This window comes from Strix uralensis, chromosome 4 (genome assembly GCF_047716275.1).
Source record: "Strix uralensis isolate ZFMK-TIS-50842 chromosome 4, bStrUra1, whole genome shotgun sequence".
NCBI classification, from domain to species: Eukaryota; Metazoa; Chordata; class Aves; order Strigiformes; family Strigidae; genus Strix; species Strix uralensis.
The window spans coordinates 67,167,485-67,190,674 of record NC_133975.1 but is presented as its reverse complement, the minus strand read 5'-3'; the positions used below and the strand labels follow the sequence as shown (position 1 = coordinate 67,190,674).

At 47.7% G+C, this 23,190-nt stretch overlaps 1 protein-coding gene across 1 annotated transcript in view; it reads right to left on the bottom strand.

The window, feature by feature from the left end:
- The window catches only part of FRAS1 (Fraser extracellular matrix complex subunit 1), a 176,530-nt gene that overhangs the window by 2,566 nt on the left and 150,774 nt on the right, over positions 1-23,190 (bottom strand). The window contains exons 47-71 of the mRNA XM_074867089.1: positions 22,511-22,635; positions 21,680-21,820; positions 20,507-20,734; positions 20,109-20,222; positions 18,717-18,867; positions 17,466-17,625; positions 16,823-16,985; positions 16,107-16,353; positions 14,828-15,172; positions 14,345-14,505; positions 13,810-13,957; positions 12,668-12,873; positions 12,042-12,198; positions 11,154-11,354; positions 9,164-9,351; positions 8,702-8,977; positions 7,452-7,684; positions 6,911-7,071; positions 5,912-6,126; positions 4,397-4,547; positions 3,244-3,351; positions 2,926-3,085; positions 2,322-2,438; positions 1,460-1,626; positions 940-1,145 (exon numbers count right to left, since the gene is read on the bottom strand). Coding sequence (XP_074723190.1) covers positions 940-1,145; positions 1,460-1,626; positions 2,322-2,438; positions 2,926-3,085; positions 3,244-3,351; positions 4,397-4,547; positions 5,912-6,126; positions 6,911-7,071; positions 7,452-7,684; positions 8,702-8,977; positions 9,164-9,351; positions 11,154-11,354; positions 12,042-12,198; positions 12,668-12,873; positions 13,810-13,957; positions 14,345-14,505; positions 14,828-15,172; positions 16,107-16,353; positions 16,823-16,985; positions 17,466-17,625; positions 18,717-18,867; positions 20,109-20,222; positions 20,507-20,734; positions 21,680-21,820; positions 22,511-22,635 — 4,529 coding nt within the window. The remainder of the gene's footprint in view (positions 1-939; positions 1,146-1,459; positions 1,627-2,321; positions 2,439-2,925; positions 3,086-3,243; positions 3,352-4,396; positions 4,548-5,911; positions 6,127-6,910; positions 7,072-7,451; positions 7,685-8,701; positions 8,978-9,163; positions 9,352-11,153; positions 11,355-12,041; positions 12,199-12,667; positions 12,874-13,809; positions 13,958-14,344; positions 14,506-14,827; positions 15,173-16,106; positions 16,354-16,822; positions 16,986-17,465; positions 17,626-18,716; positions 18,868-20,108; positions 20,223-20,506; positions 20,735-21,679; positions 21,821-22,510; positions 22,636-23,190) is intronic.

The window sequence follows — 23,190 nt, the reverse complement described above, 5'->3', positions numbered from 1 at the left end:
ACTGACTGTGTCAATATTAAGTTTGTAGAACTGACGATCAGAAGAATTTAGGCAGCCAGCTCAAATATGCAGGCCAAAACCATTAACATGACCCCCGTCCTGTGACAAGGGCTGCCAGCAAGGACGCTGGCACATGTTAACCACAAAGCATGTAAGAACAGCCAAATGAATCTTGGGAGCTAATTGTAGATTTATATGAGAGGAATTTCTGTGTAACTGGTAAATAAATCTCCCGTTATATGATGGCAGTTTTGTCAATTCCAAGCCACAGTGTAAGCAGAGATCAAGGGAAATTTGGTACATCAATTCTTTTTCTTCCTAAATTGTGGTGTTTTTTTTTTTTTTTTTTTTCCCAGATTAAGAAATACTCATGGATAAAGACTGAGGAAAAACTGATCTTGTCTTCATGGTTTGCTCCTGTCTGCCCAGTACTGCAAAAAATACACATTTCACTTATCATCCCTTTGTAGTCAGAATCTGTTCATAGTCGGGGAAAAAAAAAAACAAACAGAAAGCAGAAGCAGAGGACAGTTTTGCAAGCGTTTCAGACCCCCCAGATGAGGGAGGCATTTAGCACAGGCACCCTGCTTTATTCTGGCTCCAGTTTTCTGCGGCTGCATGAAGGTGCAGGGGGCAGGGAGGGTGGCATGGTCTGCCTGGAGACTCCGCAGGATGTTGTGGGGTTTGGGGGTGCCTGGGGAAGTCAAACAGAAAAATAACAGTACCACATCACCTGCGACAGTCAGGCCAGTGAGAACATGCGGCCTGAAATAGCTAATATGAGCTAAATATTGGTATGTGCAACCCCTCCCCACAAGTAGGAAGGTCATTTAGTTCCCAGGTCTGTTAGGTCAGCAAGAGGCTGAGAGACCAGATGTCTCTGGACGTGTTCTCACACAATACTCAACATCGCAGTTTTGACCACAACAGAAAACTTACCAAGAGGAGAAATCGGTGTTTCAGGTGCTTGTTGGGTTGAATACAGCCATACTGGGGCCCCTCGTTATAGACAGTGCCCGTTGGGTCAAAGAAAGGCACGTAGCCATCCTTGCCTGTACACAGATAGACTTTTTCCAGCTGCAGTTTGTAAGCAGCATTTAGGTTTTGTTCGGGGTTCCAGAGCACGCGGCCATACAGGATTTGCCCTGAGGAGGTTGGGAGAAAACCAGGTTAAATTCTCCAATTCAACAAGAAAGCCATTGTTAGAGGCAAATACACCAAACTACACATGGCTCTGGGTTTTGAGTTGTGTGTGCAGATGACAAAGTACCGTGCCAGAGCACATTCTTGTCTTTTCATGCCATTGTAGAGCTGTAACAGGCTCAAAATGCTGTTTGTTGCTGTAAAAGAGGCAAAGCCAAATCTGGGTTTTACCCTTCTCTCTCAGAGGAATGGAAGTTGTGAAGACAGAAACATTAGGTACAAGCAGAACAGGAAAGGAAAAGAAAATAAATCTGACCCTTTGAAAAAGCCCCTTTGTAATCCATTTCTGCCAGAGACATTTCGGCTTTGGTGGGGTCCATCAGAAACACCTTCTCGTTGTTACAGAGCTGAAACTCCGTGTTTAGGGAGTAGACAACAGGAACCGGGCGGTTTGTCTGCTGGAAGGCAATTGGGATCAAAAATCTAAAATTGGGACAGGAAAAATAAGAGATTTAGTTTGGGAACATCCTGAAGTTACAAGCCGGTGACCTACACAATCTGCTTCACCTTTCTTCCCTCCCACTTTACAGTCTAGCAGCCCGTGCTACAGTGGCATTCAACCCAAGATGACTTGTTGCCCCCCTAGTTTCCCATTAACGGTGCAGGGCTCTGCACAGCCAGTTGAAGCCTCCCAACAGGTTTGATTTTCTTTCTGTCTGGGGACAACCAAAGGCTACATGGGCTTCTGCAGCCTCGAGGCTGAAAACTGCTGGCTGAGATGTCGGACAGCCCAGGACAGCCCCTGGTCTGGGAGTCCACAGTCTCACTAGATGTGACAGAGGAAAGGCAGGCACACAGATGAAGGCAACTTTTTTTAAAGAAAGTTTGTTTTTTTTAAAGAAAGCAAAGATGCCTAGCTTGTGCTCAGGAATAACAGACCCTGCTGTGCTACAGACTGTCTGAAGCCCCCCAACCACCAGCCCAGCCCAGCAATCTTTCACCACCCTGAGGGGGGATGGTCACAGTTGCAGGGGTACTCCTGAGCCAAAAGGGAGGTTCCTCCCCTCCACTCTTCCCTTCCTGCTGCTGTTGCAGTGTGCCACACGCCTGCTGGGACCACATAAACAACCCAAGCGGGCTGAAACTGTCCTGCTGCTGTGATGACGGGGACTCCTCACCGCTCAGGAGCGTGAGCCGTACAGGGCAGGGGCTTGTCTCCAGGCTCTATCCATGGCTGCGTGGGCTGCACAGTACAGGGGACTAAGAAGATGGTGTACTCTCCAGAGTAGTCCTTCCTGGGAACAGACAGGAGACACCACAGTGACCAAACAAGACTCCAGGCTCTTCACCCGGCTGATGTGTTTGCCTAACACCCACCATTTTCTAATTAGGGTAAGCAGGCAAGACAAAGTTCATAGCAGGTCCTCTCCCTCGCCCCAGAAATGTCCATCTACTCCAGCAGTCGCCGGAGGGACAAATTTGGCCTGCGGTGTTTAATTTGACCCTCTGTGCAAGGAGCACAGACTGTAAGAATAAACAGGCATGGACAGAACTAATAATGAAAAGGAATTTTTTTTAAAAAGCGAACCACATATTTCTAGATCTTAATATACCTACCTCCTCCAAGCATGGGATGGCTGCTGAAAGGGCAACAGGGATTGCTCTCTCAGGCCTGGATCTGAAACCGCTCCGCCACTGCTGTTAGCTACTGCACGTTCATTGCTTAAGAAGCACATTGTGCCGTGGGAAGCTGCTGACGGCGGCTGAACCCGCAGCCCTCACCTGTTATAGGAGCTGGTTGCCCTCCAGAGCTGGTAGGGAGAGTCAAAAGTCTGAGCGCTCCACAGCAGCTGCAGGTCAAATTCGATCCCTCCCAAGTGGTCTGGAGTCATTAAAAAAGACTTGACATCTGGCAGGCTGTGGTGCTCCATTACAAAAAGCCCTGGGGTGGAGACAAGGAGGTGATGGATAAGGCAGAGTAGGGGGAGACCCTGATGCTGGACACCTCAGCACAGAGGGCCATGTCCTGCTACCTGTGTTTTCAGAACAGATCTGTATTTGTACGTTGATTTCTTCCTCTAGCAGGACTAATGCTCTTACCTCTGAACTTGGCCTGTGTCTTGAACTCGATAACCAGCCGGCCATCCTCGCGGATGTAGATCCTGATTATCTGCAGCCGGGCTGAGAGAACGCTGTCTGTCTGAATCCCTGCACAGTGCAGCAAGAACAAAGTCACTGGGGACAGTGGGTCCTCAGGTGGGCTCTGTCAGCCCCACGCAGCTTCAGAAGCATTTGAGAGTGCTCCAAAAAGGCATGGTTTAACTGGGATCATCCTCCAGTGAGCCAGCTATATACTTTTCTTCATTATCCACATGTGCTGCCTAAGTCTCACTGAAGCATAAAGGAAGTAAATACACTGAGTTCCCCACTACGATTAGCCTGTGAATGTAACTTATTCTACATACTAAGTTGTAGATAATTATTTCTGGGTAATCTTGGCCTTAATTCCCGAGTGTCTCTCCATGAACAAAGCTCTGCAAGTCCCTCCTCTCCAATACTTAGTGTCACCGCTGACAGAATAAAACCTGAGGTGAGGTGCTGTCAGTTCCTTGTAGCCCTTTAAGCAGCAGTACTGCTCAAGGCTGCCGGCACGGGCTCCCAGCACACACAGGCTCCAAATATTGTGGGAAAGGAAAATTAGCAAGCTGGAAATAGAAGACTCAGAGGCACAGGATAAACCACACATAGACACACAGATGTTAGATCTTGGATGTACCAACCAGCAGAGGACAGGAATGATTCAGGGCTCGCCGCTAGGAGCACTGCTGTTTTAACAAACAAGGGGATAGTATGGGAAAAAATCCATCCGTGAGAGCCAGGAGGCTGAGGAACGTGACTGCAGCTCCCACACGAGAATCACTGAAAAGCGTCAGAGAAATCACTCCAAATATCCCACAGGGAGCAACCTCAGCCTGGCTGTGGAGACACTGATGAAGGGAGAGCTCTTTCCCTGCAGCACTTCCTAGGGCTCAGTGACAACCGTTCCCATTAATGGAGAGAGGCTGAGGGGGAAATGCCAGCCCCCTTGCTAAGCTTACACAAATGCAGGCATACCTGGCTTCAGCCTGCATGCCCTTTACTTCAGGGAATGCTACCCATGCTCAGAACTGTGGTGGCAGTGCAGAAACTAAGAAAAAGGCAAAACCAAGGACAAACCAATTCTCCTGTACCCCTTGAAATGCCTCGGACCTACCTGTCCTCCAGAGAACAGTATCGTAGAAAAAGGAGAACTCCATCTCTGTGTGGTGCTCAAGAGAAGCCCAACCTCTAGGTGCTGTCACGTAAATATAGGACACATAGAGCGGGACGTGGACTGTTAAAAAGGACTGAGCAGAGTCCCGTACCTGTCAGTAAAACCCAGAAAAGGTGGTTATGCACCTTCCAAAGGAGACACCGTATTTGCATTCTGCTCTGCAGATGGGGACAAAAGCCAGAGTACCTGTAACAGAAGACTCCTTTTCAGTTCTGGACCATGGATGTCCTAAACACAGGGAGCGTAACGTGGGGACGAAGTATTTCTGAAGCAATATAATGTCCAAAGACTGGCAAACAAGTAGCTGATTTGCAAAAAGTTATTGCTGGACTGCCGTTTGACAACTAATAACGAACTGCTGGGAAAAAGTATGCAAGCACAGAGTGCTCCTCACATACTACAAAACTCCTACAATTAAGTCAGAGAAGACTGTCTGAACTTTATTTACCTTTACATATAGGTACTTCAGACAAACCTGCATTTTAAATAAGGGTAAGTGTTAATGCACACTGTGGTGTCATGGCACAAAAGGAGCTGCGGTCACAACTTCACCTCAGAAAAACCCCCAGTCTCCAATTCCGTGAATTAAAAACAAGCAATTCTGCTTGCTCAGGACTGGCCCTAAGAGTATCTGAAATAGCACAGTTCTCTGGCTATATATACGCCATTTATTATCTGCAGAGTGCAGCTGTACTCTGCAAGCCCCAGAGACCTCAGAGAGACATTCCAGACTGGTTGGTGCCAGTCTCCACGTACTAAATTATGCAGTTGTTCAGTTCAAGTAGCTTCTCTGGATTTGTGCAAATAATTTGAGCTATAAAAGGAAAGTTAACAAAGTATTCCAGACTGGCAGGAATTAAAAGAGATGATGTTGGCCATAAGATTCTGACCGGGAATTTAATACAAGAACCTAACAAAGATGAGATATTCACTTGAGTGGGATGTATATGTATAACCCATCCATGAGAGGGCAGTGAGACATGTCTAGTAGCGAAAGCCATTATTGTCTAGAAGAACATTTTTGGCTTTTGGTCTGCCAGCCAGTTAATTCAGAAATGACTTAAAAATTCCCATGACCTCACTCCACTGTGGAGTACGAACTGATGTCCCTCTGCTCTGTTCTTTGCTCTTTTATATTGGCTAAGAACAAAGTCAAAATTGTAAAAGAATAGAGCACAGCTGAGAATGTTTTGTATTTCCAGTACATCCTTGTATTTAAAAAAAATATTTTACCATCGCTCTGAAGATTAAGAGAATAAAATTTATGTTACTCCAACGAAAATAAATTAATTAAGTGCATTTCACAAATCACCATTCCTTTCTAGGTAAAAAAGGGGGAAATGCTCCAGTCGTGCAGAGCAGAGCAGCAAATATACACGTACACAAAGTGGAGCTCCGCCTAAGAATTGAGAAAGATTTGGATTACATGGAAAAGTTTTGGATATGGCAGCTCACCTGGAAGTCAGCAGTGACAGAGCCTCCGCAGACATCAATTAATTCCGTCATGTCGTAATAAGCATCAAAAGTCCAAATGCAGCTCTTCAGGTTGAGGTGCTTATAGAGCTGGATGGTCTTTGGCTCTCTCACTGTGGGGTCAAACTGGTAAGGGCGGTCATACCCAGGACCGAGAATGATGCTGTCGTAGGTCACTTCATCCAGAAAGCCTGCCTCTGGGATTAAGAGACATCAGGAAACTGATCGCTCCAGATTTTAAAGAGCTTGAGGCCAAGTACTGAGGTCCCATTTTCACTCTCAAATCATGTCAGTGACTTTTATTATATTAGGGACTTAATGGGCCCCTCTCCCTTCATTATCCTAAAGGTCAAACTGAATATACACAGGTCTTTACAGGGGAAAATGTTATAGGAATGGGGTAAGAATCCTAAAAACCCTCCTATTAGTTACAGGTTGAAGTTAAACTTTAAGAAATGCAGAACAGCTTGAGTATAAAATGAACAGAATGAAGTACAACCCCCTGCCCACCATGGAACAAGCATGGATCACGCTACCCTGAGTGTCAGACACACAAACTGCCTTCTTTCTTCGGCTCTGGCGTCTACTTCAGCAGTGAATTTGCTTTTGCTGCTTCTTGTTGCCACGTGGGAGACCTCAGTGACACAGACACAGTGATCCACTTCCTGTGGGTCCCTCTCTAACCACATGGATATCACAAGACAGATTTGAAAAGCAGAAAACCACCAGCACCGTGTGAACCTACAACCTCCTCAAACAGAGCAATGCTGCTTAATCCCATTATCTTTTAAACGTTCCTGTGCATCACAGCTCATCTTCAAGGGGGCAACTCTGTTCACTGCTGTTAGTACAAGAAGATTAATTATTATTTACACAATGTCAAGAGAGCCCAGAGGAAGACAAAGCTGCCTTCTCTGCATTTCTTTACTGGCTTCTCCCTATCACCAAGCTCAGAAAGCAAAGGCTGGCTTTAAAGATTACCTGAGATGCCTCTGAGGTCTCTGATGGTGACCAGGTTTGAGCAGACATGCTGGTGCCTGTAGATAGACTCGGAGAGAAGGAAATGCAGATTGTGCAGCGGCAGGGTGGAGACGAGGGGCAGCATACCATCCTGATGGGGGATCTGCACTGAGATGTGGATTCTGGAACAAACAGTGGATGAGACAGCAGAAAAGAGCAGCTCTGGCAGGCGTGAGAGCCTCACGCGTTACCCCACACCAGAGATAGGGTGACCCCGCTAGTGGCAGCCTGATATTTTGTCTCAGCTAGATTTCCCCATCTACACACCTGCTCCTTAAGCTGTCCCACCAACTCCAATTTCCTGAGGGGAAGGGCACCCCCTCAGCAGAGCAGGGTGCGAGGAAGAGAACGGGAGCAGCACCCTGAGCACCCTACGCTGTTCAAGAGGGCACACTGCACAGAGGGATGTGGTTTCAGACACAGGTTCTCCTCTTGACCCAGGCCAGCTCTGTAACCCCAGGGGCCCTGGGGAAGGACTGCACTCTCCCCTTCAGGCTCTTACCTGTTGGGATGCTCCTTGTGCTTGACATCCAAGTACTTCAGAGTGGCAATGAATGACTGTGCCTGGAAACCTCGGGCCGTCCCTGCGACCACAGGAGTGTGACAAATGGCACTGTCTGTGCCTATGGTAACTACATTGCTTCTCAGGGGGGTGCCCACATGGCCAGCCTTGTCCACAGCCTTGGCCACACAGCGCACGTGGAACCGCCGGCTGAAGTAAATGCTGTCCAGCACCTGCAGGGAATGAGGAAGGAGAAACATCCACGTGGGTCAAAGACACCAGCGTCGCGACATCTGACTGTGTAGCAAAATCGCTTTGTCCTGGTGTTTTGAGGCAGCACGGAGGCGAGGCACAGGCAAACGCAAGCTAGGAGCACCCATGTGCCAGTGGCTGCTGGCCACTGGGGCATGCAGGTGTGATTGGCCTCGTTACCTACGCTGCAGTAGATGCTCAAGCATGTTGGGTGCTTTACAGCTTCCAAACTCTGCCCACATACTGAAGGGAAGGGAAGAGGGAGCCTAAGCTGTTATGATCTGCCAGGTTCCATCTGTCTCCCGCCACCAGGGATTTACTGAAATATCTGAGCACTCACAGCTACTTCCCACATCAGCAGAAATGGTGCTTTTAGCAGGCTCAGTGAAGAACTCCCGAATTTTCCAGAGCCAAAAGAAAAAAAGTAATCCCCAAAGAAGCACCCAAATGTCTCATGCCAGTTCCCAAATCCAGGGAGATTTTAGGTTTTAATCTCTGTGTAACTGAAGTGTGTGCTACCCACTACAAGTGTCTCAGACTCATGCATGAGTAGGCATGGTCTAGAAACACACCTGGATGCCTGAGAAGAGCTGAGACATCACAGTTGGGAGGCCTGGGAAAAGCCCCCAGAGGAAAACAGTAATTCTGTTTGTTGGGCAGGATGTGAACAGTCCAGGGACAGAGAGGTCTCAGGCCGCACATGGAGCAATGCAGCAAAACGAGTGCCTGAAGTTCATAGCTTGAGCTACGCCCTTCCTGAAACTTGAGCAGGACAGAGGGAAATCAGACAATCCCACAGCCAAACCCTGGTAACGCAGCTCACACCAGCGTGTTGAGCTCTTATTCAGGCACAGCCACTTTTTGAGGTGTGTGACTTTTCAGCTGCAGGAACGCAACCAACTTCCACATGTGCACAGACCAGCAGAGCTGCCCCAAGCCCTCACTGGCTTAGGCCACGTGCTCTTGCAGCTTCGCCATGCCGGTACCTACCCACATACCTTATGGTTGACGCTAGTGAATGGTGTGTTGTCAGTGATGGTTTCAAAAGGTGACCTGGCTCCATTCCCATCCGTGGGGGTTGCTACTTCCCAGCTGAACTGTATGAAAGACTGGTTGATCCCAGCCTCGCTGCAGCGTTCCTTCATGACTGCGTACTTGGGGAAGTGAGGGTCACAAGGAGTGACGCAGATGAGCGGATAGCCTGGGGAAGGGGATTTCTTCGCACCATCCTTGGTCACTTCTTCCACCCGGTCGTAATCAGCCAGGGCGACGACCTGTGTGGATGCAAGATGGCAGCATTTGCCTGGGGCCAAGGGGAGGAGCAGAAAAGGCAAACCTTCCCACACGCTCCGAGCCTGCTACATCATTGCAGCTCTTAGTTTTATTTCAGAAACCCCACTGGGGTTTTCAGTCTGTACTTGAAGGGTACTAAATCACGTCCATTGCAACAGGCAACTTACCACGGGAGATGCTGGTAGAATTAGGCTCCCTGCTGCCTCCTGGTCCAAAATAGTCACTATTGCGGTGCTGGTATCTCCAAGAACAGCTTCCACTGGATCATCTGGACCCAGCACCAGAGAAAATGACTCGTGCCACTCCCGGTCTTCATTGGACATGATCTCCACCTTAAACATGATGTGGTTCACACCTGTGAGAGGAAATGCAAGAGAAACAGAGAGAACTTAATTCGTCATCAGATACTGCTCTGAAGTTCTCATAAAAAAAACACATGGCTGGTCTACGCTATGACCGCTGAAACATTATGATAAAATACGCATTATAAATTTTATTTCCGCTCATTGCTACTAATAATTTAGCCCCATCCACACAGGATTCTACTCTGTACATAAAACTCCAGCTATGACAACTGATCCAATTGGTGATAGATTTACTGGCAGATGCCATCTGAGGATTAATAATGCCTGTCTTGCATTAGCTGTCTGTAGTAAAAATCTATGATCCCCACCCTTGCTGCAAGCATCTCTGCTCTCTCTCACACCAGTATGCAGAACTGTTTGGTGAGAACTTCTTGGTCCAGCAATGTCATCTGAGCTGTTGCACTGGATCCTGAAAGATCTCTGCTGAGCCTTACAACCTCTGAAGACCACTTTACTCTCACCTGCCAGATGCTAGTGCTTCTTCCTCTGTCCTGATCACCCTTCATTTTACAGTTCAGCCTTTCTGCATAACAAAATTATAGCCACAGCAGAGTGCAAGGCTGCACCCCAGAAGAGTCACACTTTAAAAAAGATCACGTAGTAAGTGGTCTGTGTAGTATATTTAAAATACATTACCGAAAAAACAGAAAAATCCCCAAATCAACCAAACCCCAGATCCTTCTTACCCAGCAGAGCATTGTGAAGGGGTGATATGTTATACACCAGAGAAAACATGGCAAGATTTGGGATGGCCTTCCCATTTTTCAAATGACATTAAAAGTAAAGTCTCAACCATCTTTCTGTCTCCTTTTACAGTGTCTTTCTCCATTTACAGTTTGCTCAGTAAAGAGCTCACCACCTCCAGGCTTTCATTCCCTCTTTTTCATTGCCCCCTTGCTTGGGCAGCAGCTTGGCACTTTGCTTATTGAGCAGAGAGGGCTGGAGCTCAGAACACCAGTGTGTTTGAATGAGACTGATTGGGCAACCAGAAGGGGAGAGGGGAAAGGACATATCTAATGCAAGGAAAAGGGAAAACTCTCGCACCCCACTGTGGGAGAGAGGCAAGTCGACATTGGCCTGTCAGCCCTGCACAGCTGTGGGAGAGAGGCAAGTCGACATCGGCCTGTCAGCTCTGCGCAGCCCCTGAGAAGCAGCAAGGCTTTGATGAGAAACAGGCCTTGGGAGAAAGATAAGAAACTGCTGAGTTGTGCCAAGGTGGCAGGGAAAAATAACGGACAGCTGCAACACTGAACTGTGGAAAAGTACTGAGCTGTGAGAAGTTACCGCTGTGTGAACAGCCCGTGAACAAGAAGTTGATTGGTCTGCACAGCCCGTGTTATGCTGATAGGAGAAAAGGTTGATAGCTGTCTAATTGCTGATTTGCTAATTATGAAGTAAGAGCTTTGGCGAGAGCATAAGTATGTACTACTGGAAAAATAAATGGCCCCTGCCCTGCAGAAAAAAAAAGAACACTCTGACTCGTTATTTTGGCTGCTACACCCCACCTGTACCACACTGAAGAGCTGGATAGGTGTTTCTTCCCATGAAGACTGTGATGAGCCCAAGATCAAACCCCAAATCAAATCTAAACCCCAAAATCTAAGGGTATGTTATGCCTTCTTACAGCTAATGCAGTTCACTTCACTCGGAGCAGTTAGACCTGTGTTGTGTTGTAAACCTCATGCAAAAAGTGGCTTCTTCCACATCTCCTGAATATTTCCTCAATGCTCCTTTCTGATATACACAAAATGTCATGTCACCACCTCTAACCTTCCCTCCAAGGACCCTTTACCTGGGCTGAATTTGAGGATTCGACTCTTGGGATAGTAATCGACTCCAGCCTGAGCTGAGCCATCACGGGTGCTACAGCGGACTTTTGAGGTCCTGTTCTGATCCCCTCTCCGGACCACCTTGATATTTAAAACAGCAACACCTTCTGGGCCAGGTGGTTCCCGTACTTGGTACGCAGCTTCTTCAAACTCAATGGTGGGTGCTAAAGAAACAGCAGTGAAGAAAAAAGCCTCAGGTTTATACACCAGCTGACTGTTTACAGGTGAAGGGCATTCAGCAACTGGGGTGACCTAAGATCAGCTCCTTTTAGACTCTATCTACACATCTTCAGAGCAAGGAGTTCCTTAAAGCGGGGGCCAAAACTGCAGCTGGAAGGGTTGGATGTGAATTAGGGCAAGGGGTGGGGCAAAACCCAACACATGTATTGGGCTACAGAGGATGATGGCAAATGATTCCCCCATCCCCTGCCTCCCACTGAACCACGCGTCCTCAGATCCATGCCACGTGATGGTGCCACAGCCCCCACTGGCAGTCACAGCAGAGGGACCTGGTGTCCCCCTTCTTCCCCAAAGATCTCTCCAGGCTGTGACACTGTGGGGGAAAGGCAACATCTCCCAGGGGAAGCACAGCAACTCTGTATGCAACTGCAGAGGAACGGGAAATGGGACAAATGGTGGGTTCAAGCCACTGGTATTCAGTCCCTCCCTTAAGAGCAGTCCAGTGCACAAAGCCATCACACATCAGTGAGCTGCACACAGAGCGGTCACCATGTGACTGAACGCATTCACGTCTACTAAATTAAACCACAAACTGTTGACAAGACAGTGCTGACTACCTTGGGACTGCATCCTACACTACAACTACATCCTTGTTGAGTGTTCTCGCTTACCATCTTCATCATTGGTGACAGTTATGGTTGCCATGTCCATCTTCCCAATCCTAGCTCCACTCCAATGGTTTCCAAGTGGGCTACCAAGATAGACCTGGAACTGCTCTTCTGGTTCAAAGGCAGAGTCATCACTGATATAAACACTGCAGTTCTTCACCTAAAGCCAAGTAAGCAGGAGAAAACAGCAAACGTTCATAAATCTGATGAAGCCACTTAAAAGGCACACTATACTTCACTATCTAGGGTTTAACGTCCGAGTACTGTCAGAAACACTTCTATTTTTAAGGCTGCTACTTCAGTGTGGACAAACCACATGGTTCCATGATGAGACACAGCAGTGAAGACATCTACTTCCACAAACCAACAGCTCTCTGCTACAACAATCCTGAGTCCTACTGACACAGAGGATTTCCATTTCATGTTTTAATCAGTTTTACCATGAAACAAACAACCCTTTCAGAGTCATGTCCTATTTCCAGGACCAGAAGAATTTGTGACTTTAAGCATCTATGAAATCAGTTTGGACAGCCTCTGTCAGCTCCCTCTGACATGCAGAGCCCAGGAGGAGATGTGAACCTCTCCCATCAATGGTTCTTCATTCTTCATATAAGCCAGGCTCAGCTCACCTTCTCCCCTTTCAAGAAAGTGATGCGAGACTCCTCTGCATTTTTCCTCTCTGCAAAGTCCTCCATGACCTCTGCTGTCTGGCTCTGGGTGTAGCACCTGACCGAGGACTCATAGCTCAGGTCCCCGGTGCGGAAGATGGGGATGTGCAGAGTACCCTCCTTCTCCTTCACTGTGTACGTGTCCTTGGTGAACTGCATGCTTGGTACTGCAGGAGGTAATAAAAAGAGTCAAGCAGCATTGAAGCTACACAGAGACAAGAGTTAAATGAGGCACATACACCCTGGGAGAACTGCTGCATGGAGTCCAACAGTCAGAGAATAAAATGGCAGCTTCACTGTGCCTCAATACAGGATTCAGTTTCAAACAAACAAGTGACCGTTACGGCCGCCAACCCTCTATAGAGCACAGGATCAGTAGACCCTGCGGCGCTTCAGAAAGACAACATCTCTCCTCACCACCTCTCCGTCACCTAACTCCAACAGTTGATGAAACTTGTTCCTTTCCCATAATTTTGGTGCTGTTGCAACGCTCTGAGGAACAAGACAGGGTTGGTGGTATGCGGATGGTGTTTGCGAGGCGTGCCAGGAAGGGACTGTATCACGACTCAGTACTGACATGGATACTGTGTTTCAAAGTATTATCCTACTGTGACAGACACAGCACAAATAGCTTGCAGCAAAGGGCATCCTCAACAAAAGATACAAAGGCAGAAATGATTACAGACTACTACAAAGTTAGATTACAAAGCATACAGTGTGTGCTTTCCTTAGGCAAGCAAACACGAGATACATTAAAACACAAGAGGAAGGAAACATGCAGTGTGACTGTCTCAGGTAGTAAAGGGGACTTTAGCTCACAGAAAGCATAGAACAAGGACTGAGCTCTTAGTAGAAGAGGCAAAGTGTGGCTGAAAGTAAGGGAACACGGCAGGAAAATTCATTCTGCACTCTCAAAGACTCCAAGCTCTTGTGGACAGCGAAGCATGGAAAGAAACAGGGCAACCAAATGGAATGGGAGGATCCCAGGAAAATAGGCTAAATCTAGCCTAGAAATAACCTAACTTGGGACTAGCCTCCTGCTATGTGGAAGTGTGAAGGAAGAGGCTAGGATGGACTGGATAGAACTGCCATGGATAACTTACCATCTTGGAAGATGTCATTAATGGCCACGATTGCTTGGAATGGCTTTGTTAGCTCAGCTCCATGGGGTGAGCTGAGATAAACAACAAATGTCTCCAGCCCTTCTATCACTGGGTACTGCGCATCGTCCAGGATTGTCACAGTGCAGAACTAGAAGGGAAGCACAAGTTCTGCTTTTAGAGATGCAAAGCTTTCATCCTTCCCGGCACTCACATTTGGATGTCTAATGTGAAGTCATTATGTCAGGTCTTTTCTGAATTCATTAATCAATGGAAACAATGTTCTAGAAAGATCTGGCATATAATTTCTGAGAATAGGCAGCCATCTTTATCCTGGGAGAGGTGGCCTGACTGAATCTTCTCTAGCTGGACTGCTGATCAGATGTGAGTCTGTGCCTAGCAGATTCATTAACAATTCTCAAGTGGCCCTGAGAGAATGTTCAAAACAGGCAGATGACAAATACAGAGTATGCACATAAACAAGAGAGAAGTGTCACCAGACAAAGCAGACTCCTCAGGGGTCAAAGTGGCTCCTCACCTCTTCTGTCTTGCCTGGCCTGAACTCTATTTTTCTGGAGCTGGGGACATAATCAATTCCCGGGCTGGCAGATGGAGGGTCTGACATCCGAGTAGCACACCACACTGAGATGGGGGTTGAGAGATCAGGTCCCTGTCGGAGGACTGGAATCTCAATGTTTCCTGCATCACCAGTTGCACATGAGAGAGAACCAAGATGAGAAAGCAGCCGCACACCACAAAGCCACTCCTTTCCCTTCAGCATGCCCTTCTCCCTTCACTGCTGCTCCTGCACCCAGCACAGCCTACTGCAGAGAGAACAACCCCCAGCCTTCCCCACAGGGCAGAGGGAAAAAGAGAAACCCTCTGCAAATCTTTTACAATTCTGCTGCTGTGCCATAAATCACTCCCTTCTGATAGCTGTTCCTGGTGAAAGCATACTTCCATGGCAAGCACCCCAACATGGTGTGGAGCAGTGCCGGCGGAGCCCCCCGCTACTCTTCACCTGCAGCCTCACTGACGGTAAAAGTAGCATTCCCCAGAAACACTGTGGAGGCATCGTTGGGACCGCTGATGAAGACGTTGGCTGAGGCCCGGCTGCCAATGCGTGCATTATCTGAGGCATCGGCCAATACGATCTCAAACTCCTCCTCTTCTTCGTATTCACTGTCATCGATCAGCGTGATGTCACATGTCGTCATGGCGACACCCGGACCAAAAACAATGCGGCTGTCATCAGCCATCCCCCGGGACTTGAAGTCGGAGCCAGATTCCAGCATATAAAGGCTGCTTCCCTTGGCTGATTTGGGGACAGTGTAGCAGAGGGCAGATACAGTGCTGCTGGTATCCCCTAAGATGCAACAGAAAAAAACCAGTAACTCTATGGAAATACTTTTACTCTATTTGGTGGAGACACCACTTACTTAAATAATAAACCAGCGTTCGGAAAAGAGGGAGAGGAGTGAAAAAGAACACTATCCCTGCTCCTAAACTTGAATAAAAGCTGGCTTAGGTCTGACTTCCAGGCACGCTCTGAATTTGCACCCTTTGGCTACTATGATCAGGAAACAGGTGGCACTTGACTATTAAAAGAATATACAGTACAGTGATAAGGTCCACATAAAACACAGTATCTATATCACAGAGAAGCAGCAAATAAATACAGGGGTTTACTCCTGCTCATGCTGGGAGGAGAAATGAATCCAAAAGTAAGGAGCTTTAACTGCGTTAGTGAATCCTACAGCACAGATGGAAAAGATAAGAAAAAAACCCCCATCTGCTCTGTGTTGTTGCTTGTCATTTCAGCTGCGCCACAAAGCTACTTCCAAAAAATCAAAGAATCACCCCAAAATCATAAACAAGCAAACCCCAAGGAACACCACTTGTTTTGGGGGTCACTGTTATTTGCCTGCCAACAGGGAAGAGTCATTTACCTGAGCCTGGCAAAGGTATATACAGCAAAGACTCCTCAGCAGCTCTGCGGTAATCCTAGTCATGTGATAAAAGACTGCAGGATACAGGCACTAAACCGCTTCTATTAGCTATAAAGTACAGAATTAAAATCCAAGCTTTAGGTTTCACAGTCTGTTCACAGGTGCTTCACTTCTTTCTGTCACCAGTTTACTGTTGGCCACAGTCTCGAGGGCTCCCTGTCCACGCTCTCTGCTGCATGGATTCAGACTCTGAACGTCTTGCCCACAGCGGTGCCTGCAGAGCCGCTCTCCCTCCTGTGCCACAGAGCCCCAGTGGGAGCACAGCAAGTTGTTCTGCCCTGCTCGACCCACCTTTCCTTTCAACAGGAGCAGAGAGAAAACCAGCGCTCTCGCTGACGTGGTACGTCTTCCTGTCGAACTGCAGGGTGGGCTCGTCCTCTGTGTCAGTGATTGTGACCGTGGCCCGGGTGATGTTCCCCAGCAGAGCATAGGCTGGCATGCTGAGCTCCACGGCGAAGCTCTCTGTGCTCTCAAAGACGTTGTCATCGTTAATGACGATGGTGCAGGCTTTGGTGTCCTCCCGCTCCTCAAACTGCACCTGGAAGGCAGCAAGTGGCCTGCTCTCTTTGGACTGGGGTCAAACTTTCTGTCCTTCCTGCCTTACCCTTGCCTGAGTCACATACCCTGTGCACAAGTGGCATCAGACCCTGACCTTAACCAAGGATAAATGACTAGCAGAGGTCAAAGACAGCAGAAATGCAGTGTGTAGGCCCCTACCCCTTCTAATCTCAGTCATGGTTTTAAGCCCTTTGCATGATGAGGAGTGACACTCCTACTCAAGCAAGCCTGTAACATTTGCGGTCTGTCAGAATACTGTCAGAACACTGTTGCAAAGCATGTCTGTCAACATAAAAAACTGATGAAAAAAGAGACCCTCTTCTGAAAGCAAATAAACTGCAAATTTTTAGAAAGGAAATACAGTTGCCTTTGTGTTTTTATCAGTTCTTTCATCCAGGCTTGATGGCACGAATGGTCAGACCTTCCCTTTCCTGGTGTCCCCAACCTACCTGTCCCGCGTACTCCATGTAGTCCTGCTCTCCTGGCTGTGAACCAGAGCTGGAGGTGGCCGTTCCCTGCTCTGTGTGGCACAAGACAATCGCGTACTGGTTGAGGTTACCAATCCGCCTCACGGTGACACTCACCGAGCCTGCGCTTTCTCTGACGCTGTAGCTGGAAACGTATCAAGCAGACACAAATAACAGGCTGGGGAGCAAACCCTATGTGTTTATGCTGATACTGAGCACCACAGACGCAGGCTAACTATCGCCTCCATGGAAAATCTGAGGGACACTAATAATCAGGGACTTGGGCAGATGGCAGCTATTCAGCAACCCTGCTCCATGGTTAAACCCAGCAGGTGCTTCTCCTCACTGACACACACAAGAGTTCCCACATCCATACCAGCTGCTGTTGGCCACCCCCACCCTCTAGAAATCAACAGTGTTAATTCAACAGGAATGCCACATCTGCACAGCTGTGAGACCCCAGTCCTGATGGGGTGCTGGTGAAAGACAGGCAGAAATAATGGTAACTGCCCCAGAATTTCATCTCCATGTTGTAGGTCCAATCACATATTACAGAGCTCAACCTGCCTCACTCCAGATAAGATCCCATCTGTCAGAAGAGCGCTGTAAGCCCCGTACCATTTACCTGGTGTATGTAAAGCTGAGGAGAGACCACTGCACATGGAAGATGTTGCCACCAACCACATTGGGTTTGCTGTCCTTCACTAGGAACTGAAAGCTATCCATGGTCTCCTGAACCTTCTCCTCATGCATCACGTACCGAATGAGGCCCTGGTTCACATCCTCTGCAGGGAGGAGACATCCAGTGAGCTAACTCAGAAATTGAATGGCAGTTTTACAGACAAGCAGTGCAGAGATATGCATCTGCATGGCCGCAGGGATTGGGTTCTCCACATGCCCTTTATGCTGCAGCAGCTTTTCTAACTTCCTTGGTCTTACCTGTGGTAGAAGCCAGCCTACAAGCTGTGACAGGATATTCCCTTGCATAGTCTTTATCCATAATGGCTCATACTTAAAAATAAGGTAAATTTGAAGTAGCTTTGATGAAATGCAAGAAATATGAATTCACTTGGGCAGCACATATTTCAGCTCTGTTCTATAAGCTGGCATGTTGTAACTGGGCTCCTTCTCACTGCTGAGATGGTTCAGGCTCCCTGACTTTGCAGTATAATACATGTTTGCCAAGCTTCAGACCTAAAATAGCGTAGCCTCTTCCTCTTTTTTTTTCCTTTTCTTTTTTTTTTTTTTTTTGTCTGAGCACACGGGAGGCCAGGCAAGGCTAGCAGGGCCTGATGAGAAGGGACAGGCAGAACTGCTGACTGCATTTTTACAGGACCTAATGCAGTGTGATGTGAGGCTCTGCCAACTGCAGTAGCAGAAATGGCAGTAGCTAAAAAAGGCTGCGCTGCAAGTTTACTCTCAGTGTGCCTGGGGAAGACTTGAGGGAACAGCAATCAGAAACAGCACAGTGGCATAGGAAGCAGTTACTCCCTCACCTCCCCTTCCTAATGGAGTGCCCCTCAGTCCTGCAAGAGTGAACTTTCCACACATTGTTGACTCTGCACTGCTGGCTAAACATGATTAGATCCACATACAATATCTACAACTCCTCTTTACTGTCCCAAGGCAAATCTCCAGCTCTAGCAAGTCTGGAGAACCTGGGTGTACTACAGCATACATGTTGATGTCTGTAAGAAATTACAGGATTTCTGCAATTGAGAGCAAAGTTCAATGCTTATTTTTGACACACGTTTGAGATTTGCCCTTTGTCTTCTCCCCCCTCCCACCTTTATTTTTTTTTCTCCACACAAAAGCTATCTTGACAAACTGAAACAGCTGAAGGAAAAAAGCAACAGTATACAGCCCAACTCCATACCCTGTGTAAAGGTGGTCACAGCTGTCCCTGGTTTCAGCTTGTTCTCCACATAACCATTTCTGGGACCAGTTGTTATCTCATAGGTCAGCTGTTTGTCATCTGTGTCAGGATCTGTCGTCAGTAACTCCTTCTTAGTGATTAGATTGGTTGCCTGGATTAAAGCCAAACCAAGGGAGTAAAACTCTAGAGATCCAGCAGTGCAAGTCTGATTGACTGTTCATCCCAAAAGCCCAACCATCCCCTCTGTCAGACAGTGCTCCATGAGGGAAAAGCTAGGGGATATAACACCACAGAGCACACAGAGGGGCCCTGAACAGACAGATGCCCCACAAGGTGTTTGACAGCACAGGAAGGATTCAAATTCTGCCTCACATCTGGTTTGTTTAATAAAAAAACATTGTGGCTCAAAGAAAAGCAAATTCAGAACAAGCTGCCCAGCCCTATCTAGCTGGGGCTAAAAGCTATGACAAATCTTTTGGTTTCACCTGGAAACCACTGCTCCATGAACTGCGCTGATGCTCAGGTGAGGCCTGGCTTTGCAAAAAGCATTTGCAAACAGCCTCAACTTGAAGGAGTCATTCAGGACAGTTCACGCTGCTTCAGTGAGCCTGTGCTAGGTCCTCTCTGAAATGACCTCACACGGATGCGCCTCAGTTCCACCACATTTTGCCTTCCCTTTAAAAGAAAACACCATTAACAGCCAAGAAAAAAAGAGAGAATTGAACTGCCTGAGGCTGTAGGAATCCTTCTTCTGAAGTCAGGAATTTGAGCTGAGATAGCCACTTCTTAATACAATTTCTTACTACGGTGTCTTCCAACCCCTTTTCCTGGGAAGAACCAGGAATTGCAGTTAATGCTGGGTTCTCAAAAACATGCATGAGACAGTTTCCTGGGGTTTTGTTTGGACTTCAGAAAAACAAAGGCATGTCACAGCAAGAAATCCCTATACCACGTTTCTTTGAAAGCCATGTATCTCTACCACGGCTGCTGCAGCACATAATCATGACTGGTCCACCATCAGCAAAGCTGAAAATAAACCCTGGGGAGGAGGAACAAGAGGCAGGATGTGTCCGCCCAGGAAGGTAGGCAGGAGCTGTGCTGCACTGCACACAGTTTGTGCAAGAGTCAATAAGAGCCAGGCTTAATGTTCTGGCTGATGTAGGGGAAGAAGATGGTCCAGGAACCAATTTTGTGCCCTGGAGCGACATTGCCTGGTTTAGCTAATGGAGCTGCAGTGCAGGCACCCCTGCACACCTCTGCCTTTTCCAAGACACTTTGTGGGCCCAGAGGGACATCTGTCCTCTATCACAAAAATAAAAATGCCAAAGGATCAGGATGTTCTCCTGGAACAGCCTGAGAAACAATCTAAGCTGAACCCAGGCAGGCAGTTACCTTGCCATCTATGTACTCCAGCCACTGCAAACCCAGGTTGGTGACAACCCTGGGTGTCCCATCATCCACAGAGAGAATGTCCACTTTGAAGCGCTGCGGTGCTGCTGTCACAACCTGACAAAAGTTCGGAGAGATGGCTGTTACTTTGTGAGTCAGAGCCTCATCCACCATACCACCAGCTTTGCTCTCTTCAGCTCTGTTGGGATCAAGGTCCCGGGGTGAGTTTGCACACACAAAGGCTGGTACGCCAGGGAAGAAGCAAATGGCATCAAAGAACTGAGAATACTCAGCCCTTATCTTCAGTGGAGCGACAGCAGCTAAGTCTCCCCTTCTCTGAGAGGAGGCAGCTTTCTATTAGCCATAGAATGTCTCCCTCACATCTCCTCTTCTCCCCTTACCTTCTTTCCCCCGTCCTCCATAATGAAGAAGGGATTGGTCCCATCAGACACTGTGAAAGTGAAGCGATCCTTCAGCGAGTTGCTACCATCATGACTGTAGCTGATGCAGTTCTGGTAGATGTCATCCATTGTGAAGGTGGTGGCTTGGTGGTAACGCTGCCCATTGCTGGTGCGTTCGATCAGGCCATGCCGGGGGGGCTGCACGACTGTGAACGTAATTGACTCTGCCTGCACCAAGGAGACAGAGTGGCAAAGCTGATGACATGACCCCAGGACCAGGACAGGCATGTCCTTCCAGCTCAAGATGCCTGGAGAGGGATTCTATGCCCAAACAGCTTTCCTAGCACAGTGTTTCCAACCAGGGGCTGAAATGCAACACCACATGCTGAACTGATTCACGGGAAGCCCTGCCCTGTCTTTATCCCTCTCCCAAGGTGGCTATTATCTACAAAACAACCCCAGTCAGGGAGAGCTAGGCTAGACACACCACACTGAACTGTTGTTTCGGCTGGTCTGAGACAGCTCCTGCCCTTGTGACAACTCCTTGAACACAAGAGCAGTCCCCCATTCTGCAGCTATTCTAAGCAACATGCCCCTTGTCACTTCTGTCAGGGTAGAAGCAGAGATAACCTTTAGGGCAGGATCTTTGGCTCAGGGCAGTAACAGTCAGCCAGGAGCTTTCTTGCTGCAGGGAAACTGCAGTGCAGTGAGACAGAGCCAACATGAGACTGCTTAGCTCCAGCCAGACCCAGGAGGAGAAAGAGGAAATGTCATTTTCATCTGTGCTAGGCATAAATTCAGTGTCAAGACTAGGCATAAGCTCAGTTCAAACCCACAGTGTTCAGAGAGAAGGTGGTACAGGGCAAGGATTAGCTCTGATCACAACTTCTAAATGTTTTCCGTGCAGATTTATTGCTTATGTGTCTGAGAGATATCCTCAATGAAGTCATTTCTCAAGCTTTGTTTTGTTCACTCTCAAAAACATTCATCCATTTATATACAAACTAGCCTCCGACAAGATGTTTGCTTGATGTTGTGATCAGACAGGGTATGATCACAGGGAGAGATGAAAGTCGCTATAACCCTTCTCTTTGAACACAAGCCCATTTTTCTGATAGCCCAGACGTGCAGCAGAAGAGTGGAAGGAGGAAGCAAAGGGAAGTCTGGCCTTACCTCTGTGTCAGCATCTGTTGCTTTAAGCTCAAACTCTGTGATGGTTTTTCTCAGTCCTTCCTGAACTGTCATTCCCAGGCTTTGCACTACGGGTAAGGAGTCATCCACAGGGTTTATGGTGATGTCAAATGTCTGGCTCACCTGGAACAGGAGGAAAAGCCTCTCTTGATGAACTCAGTCTACCAAGAGTGCAACTCCATCGAAACAGTATCACTGTAAGGAGACCACAGTGATCCAGAGTTTGGGTCACTTAATTCTGGCCTTGTCTAGTGAGTAAATATGAGCTTCTAAGCTCTGATCACATGATCGTGACCTCTTCTATCCCTCCCCACTAATTTATTCTCCCTCTTTCTTGATAGTTATGGACATCCACTTTTCCCTCCCTCATTCTACTTTATCCCTCTACCTCTATTTGCAGCTATGATTTTTCTCTTTCAGAAAGCAGGAAGGAGTAATTTCTCAAGAGTCTAACTGCTTCTGGGTATGTTGTCAGTGCACTGGATCAAAGCTGAGCTCCAGGAGCAACTGGTAAGCAGATGAAAACCAGACACTGATATCTTGGTAAACCAGTCTCATGAGACATCACAGGTGGCTTCCCCTTACCTTCACAGGGCTTGCTCCCTTCCCTGTGGTATGTAAGATCTCTCACAGCAGGGGAAGTAAAAGCACCCACCACCATTGCGAAACGACAAGCCCATGTGTGGCTTGTTTCATTTCCTTTGCTACGTGTAACTGCCATTCGCAAGCAGCAAGAGGAAAACTGACTCCCATCACATCCTACAGAATCAATAGCCTGCTCTGACTCAGGCAAAAAGACATGCTGGGACTTACCTCATTTGTTCCATCAGACACAGAAAAGGTGAACGCATCCGTATGCTTTTCAGCGTCACTGGTGTGGACATACTGGATGCTGCGAGAGGCCAAGTCTGCCTGGCTGAAGGAACTAATTCTTGTCCCTAGAAAAAGAACAATAGGGGAAAATGTGCAATAGAAAGAGCGAGTTAGGGCAAAATATAGGGAGCTGGACATATCTAGCCATAAGCACTCAGTCTTGGTTTGTTCTGCTACAATTCAGGCTGTACCATGAGCCTCAGCTGAGCCAGGGATTTAGCTGGTGTGGAGCCTCCTAAAAGCTCTGCTCAACAATGTTTAAATTAATGTAGTGGCACCCCTTCTGCAAAAAGAAGTATAGACTTCTTCCCAGACTTACAATTTTACAATGGCACCTCACACTGTCAGGACACCCTGTTGGGGATGGGTCTCTCAGGGCAGAGGGCAAGAGAAAAGTTGTGAGAAAAACGGTAGAGGTAACACTTCGATTTTCACTGCTGTGCAGGACTGATCTAACCATGGCATTGCTGAGTATAAGCAAAAGGATTCCTGGCAGTTTTCGAAAATGCCTTTGAAGTCTCTGCTCTCTTTTCCCCTCCTTGTACCCCTGCATTTAGAACAGACTAAGCCTCATTTTTAACACTGACTTATAGTGACAGCTTTACAGGTCATGAGGTGTG